At 43.3% G+C, this 21,520-nt stretch overlaps 1 protein-coding gene across 1 annotated transcript; it reads left to right on the forward strand.

The window, feature by feature from the left end:
* Positions 1-13,640: 13,640 nt before the first annotated feature.
* Positions 13,641-21,282, forward strand: pnmt (phenylethanolamine N-methyltransferase). The gene is made up of 3 exons (XM_076265861.1): positions 13,641-13,878; positions 14,512-14,722; positions 20,841-21,282. The coding sequence occupies exons 1-3, from the start codon at positions 13,641-13,643 to the stop codon at positions 21,280-21,282; spliced, it is 891 nt and encodes a 296-aa protein (XP_076121976.1).
* The last annotated feature ends 238 nt before the right edge of the window (positions 21,283-21,520 follow it).

Here is a 21,520-nt window from a genome sequence, read left to right on the forward strand (position 1 = left end):
GTGTGTGAGCGCTCACTTCCAGAGATGTAGCTCAGATACTCCAGGACTTTACAGCAAGACTTAGAGAGGGATAAAACACACACACACAAACACACACACAAAAACACATCACCAACCAAACAGCAGGAGAACAACACATCTGACCTTACAGCTTGTTTCTTAAAAAAAAAAAAAATCTTAAAATGATAAATACTCAGTTCAAATCAATTCATAAACCTATCTGTTTGTGATAAGTTAGGTCTCTAAATATAAACCATGTGAGATGACAGCTGTCATTTTTAAGCTGTCATTTGTCTAAAAAAACTGGGTAACCATTATATTACAGAGAGGCAGAGAGAGAGAGAGAGACAGACAAACACACGCACACACACACACACACACGCACGCACGCACGCACGCACACACAGACAGACACAGAGAGAGAGACACACACATAGAGAAAAAGAGAGAGAAAGACAGACAGACACACGCACACACAGACACACACAGAGAGAGAGAGATATACAGACACACACAGAGACCGAGAGGGAGAGACACAGAGAGAGAGACATAGACACACCCACAGACAGACACACACACAGAGAGAGAGAGACACACACACACACACACACACACAGAGACAAACAGAGACACACACAGAGAGAGAGAGATATACAGACACACACAGAGACCGAGAGGGAGAGACACAGAGAGAGAGACATAGACACACCCACAGACAGACAGACAGACAGAGAGAGAGAGAGAGACAGACACACACACACAGAGAGAGAGAGAGACACACACACACACACACACACACACAGACACACACAGAGACAGAGAGAGAGACACACACAGAGACAAACAGAGACACACACAGAGAGAGAGAGAGAGAGAGAGAGAGAGAGAGAGAGAGAGAGATACACACACACACGCACACAGAGAGAGAGAGACACACAGAGAAAAAAAGAGATAGAAAGACAGACACACAAAGCAGCCTATGCTGGGGTGGACTGACTCGCCTATGGTGGAGATGACCCTGTACTCCACTCACCTCTGGTGGGGATGACCCTGCACTCACTCACATCTGGTGGGGTGTATTCTAACAGTCCTACGCTGTGGTGCGCGCCAACTCACCTTTGCTGGGGTGGACTGTACCTCACCTATACTTGGGTTGACCGTATACTCACTCACCTATGGTTGGGTGGATTCTGTACTTACTGTACCTATGCTGGGGTTGACCATGTAGCTGTACCTTCAGGCCTCTGTGTAGTACTCAGTAGTGTCTCTGTATGAGTGCTCACTTTCAGAGATGTAGCTCAGATACTCCAGCACTTTGCAGCAGGACTGAGAGAGGGAAAAAACACACACAGAGACACGCACACGCTTAAATACACAGATAAACACACACACACACATACACAAAACCACATCACCAAAGCAGCCTATGCTGGTGTAACGGATGCCAGCTAGCATAGCTATGTATGTGGAACGTTGGTAAACCTCACACACACACAGACACACAGAGAGAAAGACAGACACACACACACAGACACAGAGAGAGAGAGAGAGAGAGAAATAGACACACACACACAGAGACACACAGAGAGAAAGACACACACACACACACACACACACACATCAGCCTATGCTGGGGTGGACTGTAACTCACCTATGGTGGAGTTGACACTGCACTCACTCACCTATGGTGAGGTGAATTCTAACACAGCTACGCTGTGGTGTGAGAAAGAGAGAGAAAGAGAGACACACACACACACACACACACACACACACACACACACACACACACACACACAGAGACACACACACCAGTTTGTTTCCATTGAATTGAATTGAGACAGAGAGAGACAGACACACACAGAGACACACACACAGAGACACACACACACACATCAGCCTATGCTGGGGTGGACTGTAACTCACCTATGGTGGAGTTGACACTGCACTCACTCACCTCTGGTGGGGTGGATTCTGTACTTACCTATGCTGGGGTTGACCATGTAGCTGTACCTCCAAGCCTTTGTGTAGTACTCAGTAGCGTCTCTGTATGAGTGCTCAGTTTCAGAGATGTAGCTCAGATACTCCAGCACTTTGCAGCAGGACAGAGAGAGAGGGATAAAACACACACAAACACACACACACACACACCACCAACAGGGTGGGTTCCTAGGATTTAAATTCATACATTGTTGGTAGGATTACATGAGGCCTACTGTGGTGAAGGCCTACCAAAACATGGTTGTGTGGACTATAACTCACCTATGCTGGTTTGGTTGGGCACTGCGTAGTGTTGCATTTACTGCAGAAATAGAAATGCAATTTTTGGACACTGAAATGTACTTCAGAAAAATGGCAGTAGGCCTATACAATACTTTTTGTCCTGTAAATGCAGTTTTTTTTTTTACAGGAAGACCCAAAATATAAACCAATAGGCTATAAGACTGACCAGCTGAAAATAGGCAATTTAATTTCAAACATAAGACAATTGTAAAATGCTTAGCTTGAATTGTAGCATGCAGGGCACTAACGTTATTCAGCTAATTACCAGACTGTTGGGTAGCCTACTTAAACTTACGTCATTTTACTTTAAAATGAAATTGAGCTAAAATTCGGCCTTTCTAGGCGTTGACCACATTAATAACAAGCGTTGATCAATATAAGCATATTTTGGTCGAACTATTATTTTATTTTGGGAATTGACGTTTCCTACCTTTCTCCACATTGTCCACATGGCTCTATGCAGCGTGATTCACGTTTCTGCTCAATCATGGCCCAATCATTTTGTATTTGACGTAAACGTAGGCACGTAAAACACACGTCGCTTCCGTCTTCTGGTTTGTGTGCGCCAACCTGTGCCAACATACGCATTATTTATGAGATCGGGTTGGTTGTAACAGGCAGGGATGAGTGGTCAGACAATTATGTATGACACCCAGCTGTTTTGAGTTGCAGTTACAAAACCCAACTACGTAAACATTTTTTAGAGAAGTAAGCAAATTGGACCAGACAGAATACAGAATTCTAGGACAGAGTCCTGGTCAAAGATTCTAGAACAGAGCAAGATAGATCAGTTACGTCATAGGCACGAAGTACGCTCTGAGCCCGACAGGGCGCCATTTTGGTAAGCTCAGCGCAACATTTCATATACAGTTCCAATTCTATGAGCCCACCTGAACAGCTGTTTTTAACGTTGCCAGCTGTTTTTTGTTTTTTTTACTCGGTAATGAACTGCAAGAACTGACAGTGTGAAAGGCCTGGTTTATCTTTTTCCAAGTTTACACTGAATAAGGAGAGGTAAATAGGCCTATTATTTAGACAGAAGTAGCTATTGCACTGGTAAATAGATCACATAAATTCCCATTGAGACTGTATAGCCTACTGATAAGCTAGCTAGCAGGCAAACTAACTTAGCTAACGTTATATTATCACCATTGTTCTTTTTTCTACATGTAGCCTAGGCTATACGTTAACACTGTTCACGGCCTGCTTAAACACAGCGCATACGCCTATTATTATCAATCACTAATAAGGTCAAGATTTCACTCAAGCGTCTGATGTAACTTAAATAAATGCAAATAGTTGGCCTAGGCTAAACACAAGCGTGCTTGACACTAATTATTATCGTTTCCATGCAGTCAAAAACTCCTAATTGTCCTACTTGCCTATGTGAAATGCCCACAGAAGTTCGTTTTCAAAAATCATTAGCCTTTAAACAGGCTGGAGCCAAATTAAAACATGTCTTTGTAAATGGCTTTGTAAATTAGGCTACGTTTAATTAAAACGTGTTTCTTGCGTGCGTTCATTCTCTCATTCCCTCTCCAAAATGTTCCTGTTAGGCTGGCCAAGTGCATGAACCCAGCATCAGTGCGCGTCACATGAAACACAATTGAGACAATAGATTGACCATATTGTACAACTGCAAAGCCTTATCATTGGCATGTTACATTCATGACATGAAAAGTGGAACTTATAGAACGAAAATGAGAAATTGCGCAGTCGGCTAAACGTTTTAAACTTGCGCAAAACTGATGAACAGCATCGGTGCGTCACATAAATTAAAACACAAATTGAAGCCGCACAGCTTGACCACTGGACAATCCTACCACAAAACCTTTCCATAGGCATGCAACGTTTATGACATAAAAAGTGGAATATGAACGCATTTCATCACACCTGATAAATAAACGGGACTGTGGCCGCGATTTGACTGATTTATTGAGCTCTCAGCGAGGTGCTGACTTGTGCGTCTTTGATGAGCGTAGGAAAGCCCTCTAATCGGACGGGCAAGACTGACAAGTAGGCCAGCCCGTGGATACGCGTAGCCTATGTCAAACAGGTGCTTTTTCTTCGACCTCCACAAGCTACAGTTAATTCCGTAGTCGTTTGAATAAGTTTGCGATTGACAACGCGACTGACAACGTTGTGATAAATAGGCATTCTAACTTTTGCAAAGTCAACTTGAATGCATCAATTTTGAACAAAGTCGTGTAGGCTACACCGCGCCAGTTGTAGTCTGCATGAAGTTCTTGCACAAGCCACCGTTTTGATTTCCGTAGGGGAGATGCGGGCTGAACCCGCTTGAGGGAGAGAGGTGCAGGGAGATAATGGGTGCTCTACGCTACGCACATCTCTATGAAATAATGTAGCCTAGACTAATCCATATTTTAAATATTTTAAATAAGCAATCATGGAAACAATAAGTCAATAGGCTAGACAGATATTGTGAGTAGGCCTAATGCAGGAATGGACGTTACAGTTATTCAGTAACTATAACGAATTACTGAAATTTTAATTGTAATGTGTTACCTTTAGACTACTTCGTTTCCCAATAAAGTAACGAAATTACAGTAACACGTTACCCCCAACGGCCTATTGAACTTTGGTGGATATGGCAGTGCAGCCTAATTTACCCTCGGAAATAATTCTACATTGTCTTTATACAATATATTTAACTGGTCTAGACATGGTGTGGTCTATTGGGTTTCACGTAATTTCAACATACAGCTTTACAGAATAAATATTTTTAACATGTTAGGATCAGCGCCATAGGATTCCCACGGTAGCCAGCGTCTGTGACGACACCTGAGCTTACCAAAATGGCGCCCATAGAGTCATAGAATGTACTTCAACATATCTAACGTATTCTCCTGCCAGTAATCTATCTTGCTCTGTTCTAGAATCTTTGGTCCTGGTTTTGTTTACCCATAGCAACAGTTGCTATACGCCCCTGGTTTAAATGGATGCGAACGTTGCAGACACAACCAAGTAAAAATAGGCAAAGTAAGCTCTTATTAGCCCTTGTACTGCAAAATACACATTTGTAGAACAAAAACAATCGCCTGAAACCATAGTTTTCAGCACAGGCAAACCGCTGGATGGCTAACCCCCTTTCGTCAAAATACAAAGATGAGGGATTTGCATTCAAATCTATCGGATGACCTTTTACGGCGTCGAGCGACGAAGAGGGGTAGCCTATACCTCAACGTCGACTAAGGACGTCAGGGGTAAATGACCAAACGGCATAGTGACTAGGGGTGAGACTGTGTTAAACCCTCATGCATTTTCATTGCAAGACAGCGCTAGTAGGCTATCCAGTCAAGTTATTTGTCATCAACGCCAAGAAAACCAAAAATGTCCAACACACGTTGGTTGACTGCTTCAAACAATCGCACGCACAACTCTCGTTCCTTGACCCCAGTGTCAGAATGCGACGGTGAAGGTTTTACATTAAAGTATATTAGACAGCCCTATGCATTAAAAAACAACGACGAGGGATTTACATTCAGGTCTATGGGGCGGCCTTCATCGTTCAGTAGCGACGCAATGGGGTATACCTTCTGCTTCAACTGTTGACGACAGGGGCAGTGACCAAGCCTCAATATTGTAACGATTTGATAGCGAACCACACAGTTGTCCAATCAAAAGGTTTATTCACTGGGAACGAGAGCCGGGACACAGATAGACACAGAACACAATGCAAACAGGGCAGGTCAAGCACGCACACACACTACACATACAGGGGAGGACGCAGCCTCCCACACAAAAAGGATCACACACGAGGGAGAACTAAAAGGGAAACATGTTACAATAAAGACGCTAACATTACACACAAAACTAAGGAGAATAACGACATAAACCCCCCAAATGTTCGCTCTCGTATCCCAGGATCCCCTGCGCGGGAGAACGCGAACACTGTCTTTTTGCGCCGACGTTACACAGCTCCCCCAACAAGCCATTGCCGTCCTCGGCAATGCCCACGAGGTAGCCACATGCTAACGTCGGCGCGCGTCGCCCGCCACTCAGTTCAGTGCGACAGTACCGCCAACTCACGTGGGGTGCACGCCGCAGGAGCTCACTCAACGGGCGCCACGCTGCTAGCAATCCAGTACGGGCGTGCTAGCAGCCACGTGGCCGACCCGCTCGTCACCAGCTCCCTCTCAGCAGCCGCCCTCAGGCTGCACTTTCCGCGGCGTGACACCGCGGCACTCCTCCTCTCCAGACGGGGCCCTAGGTGGCCTTACAACCGTCGACACTGTACCAAGCACCGGGGTTCGAGGGGGGCCAGATGAAGCTGCGCCAACGCCACTCCGCTCCGTCGAGTCGCCGACCAGGACAGACAGGCACCGACTCCACAGCAACCGGACCGCGCTGAGCTCTCCCGCTGCAGCTACCGTCTTCGGCGTCCCTCCTCGTGTTGCTATCTCGCAGAGCCGTACTGCTCTGTTCCCGGCCCGTTCCACTCCTTCGCGGCCTCGGCGAAGGCACGACCCCCGAGATGGTCGTGTTATCGAGCTCCACACACAAACTTTTTCAAAAGGCGCCGGCCAACAGGCCAACTAGAACGGGCGCCCACACAGCACGGTGCCTCTCACACGCACCCAAAAGTTTTTTTTTTTAAAAGTTCAGAGGGCATTTCCGTCAAACCTGCCCCACCGTCGTGAGTTCGCTGCCCTCAACGGCTCCGCCAACCGTCCATCGTCTAGGAACCTCTTCCTCGCCGCACTCCCTCGGCTCTGCTCACGCGTCGCGGCTCGCCGTGGAGTCAGCGCCCAGGCCAGCGTCATCTTCTCCGCGACCACTTCATCTGGCCAGATCTCCTCCCATGGCAGCAGGCAGGTCTCGGCGATAGCTCCTCTCCTCCGGCGGCGGTAACGATAGAAGGCCTCAAGCTCTTTAGTAGCCCTTACAAGGACTCTCTCTGGATCCTCTTGCGTGGGCCTCCACCCAGCGGTGAAGTCTCCCGCTCCCAGCTTCTCTCGCTGAGCGGAGGCCATGTTCGAAAGTCGCTTCTGACACCAATGTAACGATTTGATAGCGAACCACACAGTTGTCCAATCAAAAGGTTTATTCACTGGGAACGAGAGCCGGGCCACAGATAGACACAGAACACAATGCAAACAGGGCAGGTCAAGCACGCAGACACACTACACATACAGGGGAGGACGCAGCCTCCCACACAAAAAGGATCACACACGAGGGAGAACTAAAAGGGAAACATGTTACAATAAAGACGCTAACATTACACACAAAACTAAGGAGAATAACGACATAAACCCCCCAAATGTTCGCTCTCGTATCCCAGGATCCCCTGCGCGGGAGAACGCGAACACTGTCTTTTTGCGCCGACGTTACAATATGTTGACCCCCTGCGTCAAAATCCGAAGTTGAGGGTCTGGCCAATTGGTAGCCTAAAAAAAGAATAAGAAGAAAATAAAAAATCCTGTAAGCTATCCTAAGGCTACCCTCATGTATTTTCATTGCAAGATAGCGCCAATATCTAGTCAAGTTATTTGTCATCAACGCCAAGAAAACCAAAATTTTCCAGCACGCGTTGGTTGACTGCTTCAAAACCGTAAATCTCAATCGCAAGCACATCTCTTCATCGTTGACCGCAGCGTCAGAATGCGACGGTGAGGGTTTTACATTCAAGTCAATTGGGCAGCCCTATGCGTTAAAAAACAACGACGAGGGATTTACGTTCAGGTCTATGGGGCGGCCTTCATCGTCCAGGAGCGACGCAATGGGGGTACCTTCTGCTTCAACTGTTGACGACAGGGGTCAATGACCAAGCCTCAATATGTGACGACTAGGGGTGAGACTGTGTTGGCTAGTAGTAATGCCAGAAATTACCGTATATAGGCCTCTTAGAAATGATTGTTGCATCTTGCATATTTTTTAGATGCGCACTGAATCGCGCATCCATGCAGGTAAAACGTGATCAAATGTGCCGACGTTTACAATACGTGATAGCCTACAGTTAATGTGAATCGCGGGCAATAACCAAAGAAAGGAATTTGCACCTCCATTCACCAATTAAAGGCTGTAGTAGGCCTAGTGTTTCTACATGTTGGCACAAAACGTCATTTCTGTCAGAAGCCAGTCTTTAATGCATACAGGGGTAACATGAGATGAGTCAGACAGAAGAGGGGCCTGTCTTAGTAGCCTATTCCTGAATCCTGTCCCTTTCAAACTATGTTAAAATTGTGTGATTAGCCGCCAGCATAATAAAATCTAAATTAAAAGACAAAATCTTATTAGGCTCCAAACCTATGAGTCTAAGCCTTAGTTTAAAAAATGTTTCAGGTGTAAGTAATACGTCAAAGAACCACATTCTGTGTAATATAGAGTCACGGTGGACCAGTGAAGTTGCTTCTTCTCCACCCTTCTCTTTTCACAAAACTCACGGGGGGGGGGGGCATCTGTGTCCGTCAAAAGTTTGGAATAACCTAATTGACTGACCTAACTAACGACTTGCTTGTGATTTTTTATAATATTTTTGCATGGTAGGAAATGTATTGAAATTCTGTTTGGGGGTCCCTCAGACCACACCACAGATTTGGTCCCCCCCAATGTTGACATCATGTCTACGGCCTTGACATACACATACACATACACACATGCATGCACATAAACATACTAAATATATTGATACTGCCAAGACCACATACCTCTGCGTACGGATGCAAGTCAACTGAAAGCCCATTCTCTCCTATGAGAACCTAACTGTCCAAAATGCATTTCCTTACATTTATGACTACAGGGCATACACACACACAGGGCACACACACACACACACACACACACACACACACACACACACACACACACACACACACACTTTAACACCATCCAATTAGCCTTGTGAGACCATTCTTATCTCGCGAGCTCCAGTTTTCCACTCGCAGATCAGTCTGACATCTTGAGATAGAGAAAATTTGGAGCCGTTCGCCAAACGATCGGCCAATCAGCAGTGGTGATTCTAGACATTTTTAACAAGGGTGGCACTGGTGTGAGGCACTGATTAATTCAAGGGTGGCATGAGGCAAAACATCCAGATAAACAGAAACAGGCTCAAGATGTGAAATTAGCACAAATACATTAGGGAAACCAGACACAAACCCCATACTCAGAAATTGAAAGAAAAAAAAAAACACAAATACCTTACTCTCACATAAAATGTCTTTGTATTTGAATAAAATAATACAAACATATTAAAGTTAATTATCTAAGTTGTCTGTCCATGGGCTATGCTGTGCTAAAACAAATTCCATCATGGGGACATTAAAATATAATCCATTTTATTCTATTCTGTTAAATGAAGATATACAAATATACTCATCCAAGACATTTTTCCCCACAATAACTTTTATCTATGCGCATCTATTTTTGTAGCTGTTAAAATAATTTTACCTGCTTTTTTGTCTATTTGTTTATGTTCTCAAGAAACTTGAGATGAACTTGGTATGAAGGAGTGTATTGTGTATGTGAGCAATTTCATCTTCCTAAATCTCAATATTATGATCACAAGTGTGGGCAAATTATTAATTACATTTTCACGTGGGGTAACTTGTTGCAGGGCAACCACATAACCGGTTCCAGTGTTCGAATTTGATGACTAAAGTTCTCAAGAAACTTGGGGTTGGTATGAGGGAGTGTATTGTGTGTGTGAGCAACCTACATGTTACTTATCTGCCTGAATCTCAATATTCTGATCACAACAACTCTGGGCAAATTACAAGTCAGCACCAGTGCTGCATTCATTGTTTTGCATTTTATAATCACATCACCAAAAGTAGGTGTTTTGGTTTTACCAAATTGGTTTTACCAAAAGTATTTGGCAGTATTTTTAAACTACAAACCTATAAAGTATTTTGATACAACATATGATGCCATTTTTTACTAAATAAAATACAAATGACAACATACTATTGTGTATTTTAAATACATGTACTGTATCAGTAATACTGTATTCCTACAAGTTAGCTGCAAATGTGCCGCAAACATTTAACTTTTGTAAAGGTTGCCTTAGTATAGGCCTATGAATATTTACTCACCCAACCGTCCCCCATACCAACACACACACACACACACACACACACACATTGGAGCACTACCCAGACAGTTGAGGTCAACAGACATGCGAGAGTGTGTGTGTGTGTATGTGAAGAGAGAGACAGAGAGACAGAGAGAGAGAGAGAGAGAGACAGTGATGTGTTGTGTGATGTGTTTATCTCATACAGCTAAGAGGAATACAGTTTCCAAAGCAACAGCCTTCTGGTCTATGAAGAACCCTTCACACACAGAGAGAGAGAGAGAGAGAGAGATACATAAACACACACAGACAGACATTAGACAAAGACAGGAAGCTGCTTCCCAAGTAAGAGAAGACATCAAGAAAAAAGATTTGATTGCTGCATTTCTGAAACGATTTGGTAAGAGTTTAATGCACCAATTGAATTTAAGTTTAGTTTCACTGCTGTTCACACCCCTGGAGGTCGTAAGTCAATGAAACCTTACCAGACCCACTTTCAATCCCAATTGAGATTTGAGAAGCGGTCTGGTGGTAACCAGGCTACAGGCTTGGCATTAAACGTTTGGCACTCTGCTTGTGAACCCTGGGCATCTTCTGTTTTAGATGCCTTATATAAACATGAAAAAAAGAAAAACTATGGTGTCTCCAGCAACCCTATGCTTTGCCAGAGACAGCAGACTTGGCATATGAATGGCTTTAATAAATCAGATTGTAACAATTTGACTTCATTTAAAACATAATGGGAAAGCCACAAATGCTATATTTAAGGTACGGCAGATAAGCAGTGTTGGGAGTAACGAGTTACAAAAGTAATGTAATTACTGCAATATATTGCTTTTGGCTGTAACACGGCAATGTACTGTAAGGCATTATACTATTATATTTTAATATAATTTATTATAATATTAATATTTTAGTCGGTACAAACTTCAGTAACGCGCATTACAATGCATTTTAACCTGAAATTAAGTGGTATTATGTTTTGATACATATTCGCAAACAACACTGCGAGAACAACAGAGGAGAAAAAATCTGCGCAAATAGCAGAAATAGCAGAAAATACAAAAATACACACCAATAAAGTATTTTGAGACAAAATACAGAACCATTTCCCTCAACCCAATAAAATACAAATGACAAAATACTATTTTGCATTTGAAATACATATGACATGTTTCAGAAATACTACCCATCCCTGGGAACAGGCAGATTACATCTTTATAGTTGGCCATATGATGACATACTTAGGTTAATACTGTATTTCACCAGTTAGGGCACCAAAATGGCCAGCAGCTGCACTGTGTAGCCTATCTTGACATGTCTTTAAGTTTTGGGTTACAATATACAGGTAGTGGGCTCTCTGTTGATTTTAATGAGTAGGCCTAAGCCTAAAGTTACAGCATTTCTATCACAATTGACCAGACTTTGACCTTTTGTCTTCTTTTAACAACATTCTGGCTATGATTGTTCCTTGTATTGCATCATGAGCCATCACTGCGCCTATTGCATTCTACTGTTGTTAGCCTTAAGCCTAGCTCAGTCATTACGTTGTACCACATCACCCTCCATTAGAAGTGCAATGAGCTGCATTGAGCAATGAGCATAATAAACTGCATTTAGAATTCCAAATCCATATTTCCAGATATTTTGGTAAAAGTAACTTAAAAGTAATACAATAGTAGTGTAATGCCTTACAATTCAGAGACAGTAATATTATAATGTAATGAATTACTTTGAAATGACAGTAATAAGTAATACATAATACATTATGATTTTGAAGTAACTTGCCCAACACTGCAGATAAGTTTATCATTGTTGTTAATTACCTGAAGCTGCCATGTCCACCTAGTCAGATGAGATTTTTTCTAGCCAGTTGAATGCCCAGGATAAAGCACTCAAATAAGTTCCTTACCAGGTAATGGTGCCATTTACCTACTGCTCTCATTATCACCAATTATTCCTCTTCTGATGTAGAATACCTACTGTACATTCAGCACCATGGACAGCTCCCAAAGCAAAGGCAATGACCGTAGGCTCTCTCTCACCATTGAAATCTTAATAAAATAATCAAGAATCTTTGTTTTGTATGTTTTATATACATTCAGTCCCACATGGCAGCAGCTGTCATTGCAGATACTGTGTCATGGTAGGGGCAGGCACATTCATTCATTTACATGTCACAGAGGCGGACATTATACGTGTAATTAGAGATATCAATACTCTCACCTATTGGTCTTCTCTGATTTTAGTGCCCCCAGAGTGTAGCGCTGTGCCTGGCTGCCCTAGCTGATGAGTGCAACAACTCGAGCTAGGTAGCACCGATCGTCTTTTTTTTTTTTGTACCGACAGAGTTGTCTTTAAGCTGACAGCTCCTCATGAGCACTGTTCTGCTCAAGTTTTTTTTTTTGTTGTTTTTCACCAGGTCATACACCAGCGTGTTTCTGTTTGAGGATATTATCCCTCACTTAGCGTTAAGCATCTAGCAGCCAGCAGCGCTAGTGTTTGGCGCCGTGTAGATCAATCAAAGAGAGCCGGACTGGAGGGTCTCCTCCAGGGGGAGTCTGGGTGAAAATAGCGGGGGAAGTGCAGGTGAAGTGCAGCAGACCGGAGCAGAGTGTCCCCGAGAGAGATCGGGGCAGATAGCGGCAGCGGGGGCCGAGAGGTCCAGGGAGAGCCGGGAGCCTGGAGGAGACGTCAGACTGCATCCCAGGCATGGAGGAGAAAAGCCCCTAGCCGAGATCCCATCAGCACCTGGGGTCAGACACATGCACGCAGCTCAGAGATAGTGGACAGATGCACACACAAACACACACACACACACACACATCTCAGAGATAGTGGACAGATGCACACACACACACACACACACACACAGACATGCTTGGAGCTCTGAGATAGTGGGCAGATGCACACACAAACACACACACACACACACACACAAACACACACACACACACAGACATGCTTGGAGCTCTGAGATAGCGGGCAGACAAACACACACACACACACACACACACACGCGCGCGCGCGCGCACACACACATATGCATGGAGTTCGAATATAGTGGGCAGACACACACATACATACAAACACACACACACAGCTCAGAGATAGTGGAGTGGGTGGATTTTCTCAGAGAGGACAGGATGGTTATCTGTTCTCTTATGAATGTTTTATTGTTGAGACACAGTATGGAGAGGGATAACACCACACACACACACACACACACACGCACAGGTATAATAATACCAGCAGCATAAATGAGAAGCGGACACAACTGTCTGCCATACAGAAACAGACCCACAGAGACGGACAACAGACGACAGGGATGGCAGGAGATAGAGACGGAAAGACAGAGGCGTCTATGGAGTTGAGAGAGGAGAGAGACGGAAAGAACGAGGAGCCAGCGAGCAGGGAGGCGGTGGAGGCCATGCGCGTGTGTTACCAGGGCTTCGATCCGGCCGCCTATCTCCAGTTTAACTACACGCCACCACGGGCAGACTTCCAGCGCGCGGACAGCATCGTGCCCTGGAAACTCACCTGCCTGCACAGAGCCTTCACTGAGGGTAGGACAGAATTAGGGTGCAGTGGATATGCCACATACAGCCACTACTGAAGCAGGCCACTACTGATTGCTTTTAGGCGGGGATTGGAGATAACAAAGCAGCAGCAGTCAAGTGTAATGCACCGCTTAGACCATTATAAGTTCTACCTCGTTCCTACGTTGCACGAACGGGTCCGAGTTCTATTGCCTAAGCTGACAATTGATGAGCATTGTGTTATGCACTGAACGTCGAACCAAGTTCAAGGCTGAAATTGTTTGTCGCTACGGTAACGCTACCGCTCCAACTGTTCCTTTGCTGAACCATAGCAAATAATAGGAAATCTGCCACTGTGTGATCCCTGCCTTAGAGCAGCTTTAGTTTATTGCATTATTATACATCAAAGGAAAGCAATGTGTTTGAATGTGATTTTCTGTGTATTAATTTGGCTGCGTGTTGGTGTGTGGGAATTAGACTATGTGTGTGTGTGAATTAGGCTGTGTGTTTATGTGTTTATGCTTCTTCCTAAGTTTGGAGTTTTGGAGTACTGTATGTGATTCTCTGTGTTTTTGTACATTCATTTGGCTATATGAATGTGACTCTGTGTTTGAATGAAATGTGATTCTGTGTGTGTGTATGTGTCTGTCTGTCCCCTAGGTGATGTGCGGGGGGAGGTGCTAGTAGACGTGGGCTCTGGGCCGACCCTGTACCAGGTGATGAGTGGCTGCGAGGTGTTTGGCCGCGTGGTACTGACCGACTTCCTGGAAGTGAACCGGCGCGAGCTACAGCACTGGCTGGCTGAAGGTTCCAGCAGCAGCCTGGACTGGACACCCTACCTGGAGTATGTCTGCCAGCTGGAGGGCAGGAAGTGAGTCCACACACACACACACACACACACACACACACACTAACACACACACACACACACACACACACTAACACACACACACACTAACACACTAACACACACACACACACACACACACACACACACACACACACACACACTAACACACACACACACACACACACACACACACACACACACACACACTAACACACTAACACACACACACACACACACACACACACACTAACACACACACACTAACACACTAACACACACACACACACACACACACATACTAACACACACACACACACACACACACACACACACACACACACACACACACACACACTAACACACACACACACACACACACTAACACACACACACTAACACACTAACACACACACACACACTAACACACACACACACACACACACACACACACAAACACACAAACACACACACACACACTAACACACACACACACACACACTAACACACACACACACACACACACACACTAACACACACACACATACACACACACACACACTAACACACACACACACACACGCACACACACACACAGTGACAGACACAATACCTAATGCAAATTAAGTGAAACAGGTTTGAAACTGTCTTAGAAAGGTGGTACCCTGGAAAATCCAGAGTTCTTGCAAAAGCACAATTTGAATTGTCTCTGTGAGACACTCTGGCAATGAGTAATGATGCACGTTACTTTTGCCACTTGTATCGTGGGGAGCCAATCACATCGGTGTATCTGATATAGGCGGGCCAAAGGCGAGCTAAACAGATGACAGTTATAGTGTTATCCAATTGCGTCGAAGTCCAGAATCAGTCAGTAAAAATTGGTCATATAGTCTCATCCAATTGCGTGCAGTGAGATTTTAAAATGCACGCTTGGTGCCGCCCCTCGAGTTGGGCTTGGGCCATTACATTATTCAAAGTCAAAGTCAAAGTCAGCTTTATTGTCAATTTCTTCACATGTTCCAGATATACAAAGAGATCGAAATTACGTTTCTCACTATCCCACGGTGAAGACAAGACATATTTTACCAATTTAAGTCCACAGACAAACATAACATTCAAGTAAACAAAAAAGTAAGTAAATAAGTAAATAAGAGGGCACATATAATGAAAAAATAAGAGCAGCAAAATTTGGTTGAAATTGTGCATAGACAGTCAATTAAATAAAATACTAGTGCAAAGTCAGGCCAATAAAAGGCTGAGGTAGTTCTGTTTGACCTAAGTAAGAAAGAAAGTGGCATAGTGGTGCAAGTTATGTAAGAGCAGCAGAAGTGTTGTGTTTTCAGGACAACAACAACAAGTTGCAAAGTGTACAAGTGTGCAAGTGGAGTAGTGCAGGCGGCCATTGTGGGTCCAATGTCCAGGATGTTATGTAGCTGAGGGTGGAGGGGGGAGAGGAGGGAGAGAGTTCAGCATCCTAACAGCTTGGTGTATGAAGCTGTTGGTGAGTCTGGTAGTGCGGGAGCGCAGGCTTCTGTACCTCTTCCCAGAGGGCAGTAGATCAAACAGATTGTGAGCGGGGTGACTTGCATCACTCACAATTTTGGTCGCCTTGCGGGTGAGGTGGGTGGTGTAAATGTCCTTCAGGGAGGGGAGTGAAGCATTCGTGGCCAGACCCTTGTAATCACAGAGACACAGTATGGAATCTCCAGGCTAGAAATGTGGTTTTATTTCCATTCTGAATGGATGTGAAAAGCATTTACTTTGCATTTTGGAGAAATGGACCCTTTAATTCATTCACCACTTCACCCCTCCATTCATGCCATTTGGAAAACGTTTTTGCAAAAGGTTGTTGACAGTTCTGCGCAATGGCCAATCAAAATTACACCCCTCCCTTCTCTTCTAGGCTCCTGAAGCATGTGTTGATTGATTGAGATTATTCATGTCTTAGAGGGAGAGCAGATAGCTAACAAACGTTCAGAAAAAGTCCTGTTGGCAAATTTGAGGAAAAGTCGGTAAAGGGGCTATTTCACACAATTTGAGGGTGCTGAATTCAAATATTTTGTTTACCAAGCTCAATTTTGAGTTTTAAGCTTGCTAATTAGCACAATTAGCATAATTCACATCAGGTATCATAGGAATTGCAAAAAATAAGGCATTACGTAATATACTCTTTATGTATCAGATATGTTGTAGGACAGGACAGGAATTACCCCAATGACCCTCAAGTAGCAAATGAAAATAAGATAAAATTAAAATATAAATTGAAATAATAGCTAAAATTCAGTATGACGTTTAGAAGCAAAATAGATTCCTTGATAATAAATTGATAGAATAGTAGGTGACTGCTCATTTTTCTGTAGAAAGTACTTTGTCACTAACTATTATGAAGAGTTGTCAGTTCTACAGAGGATTTACACTGTATTTTATTTTACTGTAAAGGCGACTGTGCTTGCCTAGTTAAAACATCTCACTGGTGCTCTTTTCTATCATTCAAATTCCAGCCATGCAAAAAAATGGAAGAGTGTGCATATTTGAGGGTTGCTGAAGAGTGCTATGGAGATTGCATTATTTGCCAAAAAATTAGACAAGATATCCTTTATAGTGCAACAAAAAGAAACATTCTCCAGTGCATCATTACTGCATATTATTCTGAAAGGGAAGTGGACCTAGGACAAATCCTCAGCTATGAACTGATTAATGTTAGCCTAGAAATCTAGACGCACCCTAGGATATAAGATGGCCCGCCAGGCTAGATTAATGTCCCTGTACTGTAGCTATTGCAGATAGCGATGGTTATTTGTGAAGTGGAAATAAGTCTATCTTCACTCAAGTGCTGTCTAGCAATGTGGAATGTCCAGTAGTGATCACTGCAAAAACTGCTCATTCAACACTGGTAATAGATGCTCAAGATCTAGTTATGTCTTTAGCAGGGCCGTACTCACCATAGACATTGAGGGGGACGTGTCCCCCCCAATATTCAAATATGACCAAAATGCCCCCCCCCCCAATATACAGACATAGAAAAATAAAGAAAGAAAAAGAACTCTACAGGAAACCAACAACCACCACCATCTGAAATGTAATCAAACATAAATAACGCACAAATTAGTGACCTAGTGATGGTTCCAGAGTAGCCTACACCCCTGATTGGTTTGACCTGGTTTTCCGTTTTTCTAGGGTGACCTGATTATGTCCTCTTTTTAGTTTGTGAAAAAGAGGACAAAAGAGAAAACACTGCCTCAAAAGGCTATTTTGAACTTATTTGTGGATGACAGAGAAAAACGCAATGCAATTTCGCTGTAAACACGTTTGAGGCTCTAGAATAACAAAATTCTGGACGATTTGTAAGGTCTCAAAGAGGACATGTCCTGGAAAAAGAGCACATCTGGTCACCCTAGTTTTTCATTAGTGGCGTGCGCTATCAAAAGCTTCCACTTGCTGCACCCTACCAAAGATCCTTGATTACTGTACTAGCTCCGCTTTAACCCTCTATGACCCTACTGTGGTGAGGTAGGGCTGGCAACAATATTGCAAAAGCTCACAATTCTCACAAAACTTGTTGGAAAGGTGTAGCACAGGTTAAGGAAATCCCATACATTTTTGGAGCCGATCAGACTCAAAGGGAGCTTTGAAAAATGTTCCATATTGTAACCTATTCTCGCAATGATAGCGAAAGTGAAAAGTTTCCTTTAAATGATGAATTTGTGCAAGCATGTGTCATTCATTTCTTTCACATGTCTTACAACATAAATAATGCATTCATATGCTAGTACTAATGCCAGGAATTACCCTGTTTATAGGCCTCTTAGAAATGGTTGTTGCATCTTGCATATTATTTAGATGCGCACTCGATCGCGCATCCATGCAGGCAAAACGTAGGAATCAAATGTGGCGACGGCACACAAGTTGGAAAAAACATCGTAACAACTTGTTTGTGATTTTTAATAATATTTTTTGCATGGCCCTCAGACCCCACCACAGATTTGGCATGGCATGCAATGTTGACATCATGACTACAGCCTTGGTCTTTAGGACACCCATCTGACTGCAGCACATTTAAGAAGTATGCAGGAAAGTTTGTAAGAAACATTTGTATTGTTAATTGGTATTTGTTATGTGGTAGCAAATTATGTTGACTATCAAAGAAATAGACCTAATGTAGGAATGCACACAGATATTGCAACAGATACACTCAGGCCAATCCAAACTTTTCTCATCTCATCCTCGTTGGTGGAACACACTGCCAGTTCCTACAAGGGCAGGGTCATCCCTCTCCATTTTCAAAAAACTGCTCAAGACCCAGCTCTTTAGAGAACATCTCCTTTCATAGCACCACTTACAACAAGTCTTGCTGATGCTAGCACTTACCAGCCGTCTTGAACTGACACTCAACTGTTTAAAAACAGCACTCTCTGATACACTTATTCTTACTGTACTCTAAAATTGTCCTAAAATTGTTGAGAGAATTGCTTTAAAACTTAACTGTTACCATGTTGTTAGTCGCTTTGGTTAAAAATGTGTCAGCCAAATGTAATGTAATGTAATGTAATAATGGTGTAGGCCTATCTGATTAAGACCCAAAGAGTGGTTGAAACGTACTTATTAAATAACACTGGGAGCACAGAACTACAGAACAGACTATCTTTACTTTTTTCCCTTTGCAACTGCCAAAGAAATCCCATAAACACAGGAAGGCCTAGGGTATCCTACATCAGATGACCTAAAGATTAGGCTCTTCTGCATAGCATTAAGTGATTGGTATGCAGTAATTTGAACACTGACCTTGATCTAGCCTACTTTGGCTATTTAAAGGTAATTTATTGCCAAAACATCACACAATATAAATGAGCTATAACAAACAATAAAGGACTTAATCACACACAAACTACTATTTTACTGACTACAAAAATAATAATTATGTAGGAAGTTTACAACTCCTCTCATTTGGTCAGAATTGATCAAAAGTGCACCAAATTCAACACAAATGACTCAATACACTTGGAGGAGGCCTGCTTCCTTTCTTTTTCCAGATATTTTAGGATTTGGATATCGTTTCAGTATTGAGTATCAAGATATTTATGGCAGGTATTGTATCGAAGTCATAATTTTGGTATCGTGACAACACTCTGTTTTCTAGATGTCGAGGATCGGAGGCTCTACCACCAACAAGTGATGCTGCTCAATGGCATATTAGAAGAGCACATTATCAAGCTCTAGTATGGAGGCAAGCACACATACCAAATCCAGTGTTAGAAGTAAAATGTTTTTTACTTGCCGGTAGTTGCTGATGGTAGATGCAGTTCTGCATTAGGCTTATTCCCGCTATCTAAGTTCATAGTGTATGTACTGTAGGATATATTCTGAGTTGAAGGTTATCTGCAATTTGTTATTGTGATGAAATGCATTAAACACCACGAGTGACTCACTATGTTAGCAATAAAAATATGGTTGTATTTTGATTAGAATTTCCGAGTTTATTACATGTTAACTGTAATCATGTTCCCATTAAATACGTTAATAAACTATAGTATGGCTTCTTTAATGCTCAAACATGTATTTAGAGAACACTTTTATTTGGTTTTAGTGATTTACTTTTGAAATCAACCCAATTTAGGGAAAAATAAGCAAAAATAATCGCTATTTTATGTTAAAATGCTGATTATGCGGCTTAGAACTCAGAATTGAGCTTGGTAAACAAAATATTCAGAATCAGCACCCTCAAATTAGGTAAGAAGGGTGGTTTACCAACTTTTCCTCAAATTTGCCATCAGAAGTTCTCTTCTGTGAAGCTGCTCTCCCTCTATCTTGGTTAGAGCCACTGTGAAGAGCAATTTGCTGAATTTGATTGAATAAAGTATATGGGATGGACCTTTTAAATGAAAATGACTATTTCTCTGTTAATGCAACCTTGTCCATGTATACCTTGACTAATTGTCTGTACCTATGTAAAAACTGTAAAGCAGTTTCTAGAAAAGCGCTATAAAAAACAAATGTATTATTATTATTATTATTATTATTATGACTTTTAGTAAGAGATAGAAATAGATCACACACAGCTTGATCTCGTAGGACTGAGTGTAAGTCAAAATAATTTTCTCTCTACAGTATTTCCACCCCTTCTTTCCACTCTCATATCCAACAGGCCATCAGAGTCCAGTGAGAAGGCTGCTCGACTTCGCTCCGTGGTGAGCGATGTCCTTCCCATCGACGTGCACCGCTCGTGCCCTTTACCCCCAGACGCCGCTGTGCCAACAGGCGGAGCTGACTGCCTGGTGTCCTGCTTCTGCTTGGAGAGCGCGAGCCCGGACGTGGCGGCGTTCACGCGGGCCCTGGGGCACATCACCTCCCTGCTGTGCCAAGGGGGTCACCTCCTGCTCATTGGTGCCCTGGGGGAGAGCTACTACCTGGGGGCGCCAGGGCTGCGCATCCCCGTGGTGCCCCTGGACGAGGCCCAGGTCTGCGCCAGCCTCAGGGTCAGTGGCTACCAGTTACTACAGCTCAGCGTCTACACCCTGCCTGTGGACATGAGGGTGGGCGTGGACGACGTCACCGGCGTGTTTTTCGCCAAAGCCAGAAAACTGTAGTGAGAGGAAGGGGGAACAGCAGCTTAAGGCACACAGCTGGCAGTAAGAAAAAAAGAAAGAAACAGAAAGTCTGAGACGGAAAATACTATTATTTAATTACTATTATCCTGCTATAAATACTATATCATACTAGTTGTGAATAGGTGAGAACGCTGAATACAGAAAGATAGAGGCCTAAAGAAGGAGAGAGTGAAGATTCATAGCTGATGTTCATCCTTCACATATATTCTAGGTATTC

The sequence above is a fragment of the Alosa pseudoharengus genome, unplaced genomic scaffold (assembly GCF_046254945.1).
Source record: "Alosa pseudoharengus isolate Yale_2024_CS ecotype anadromous, Long Island Sound unplaced genomic scaffold, YU_APseudo_1.1 YU_APseudo_1.1_scf_4, whole genome shotgun sequence".
Taxonomy (NCBI): domain Eukaryota; kingdom Metazoa; phylum Chordata; class Actinopteri; order Clupeiformes; family Clupeidae; genus Alosa; species Alosa pseudoharengus.

Coding starts and splice junctions, on each gene's coding strand:
- pnmt (XM_076265861.1), top strand. CDS start 13,641: ATGGCAGGAGATAGAGACGGAAAGACAGAGGCGTCTATGGAGTTGAGA. Junction 13,879..14,511: donor GCACAGAGCCTTCACTGAGG/GTAGGACAGAAT, acceptor TCTGTCCCCTAG/GTGATGTGCGGGGGGAGGTG. Junction 14,723..20,840: donor TGCCAGCTGGAGGGCAGGAA/GTGAGTCCACAC, acceptor CATATCCAACAG/GCCATCAGAGTCCAGTGAGA.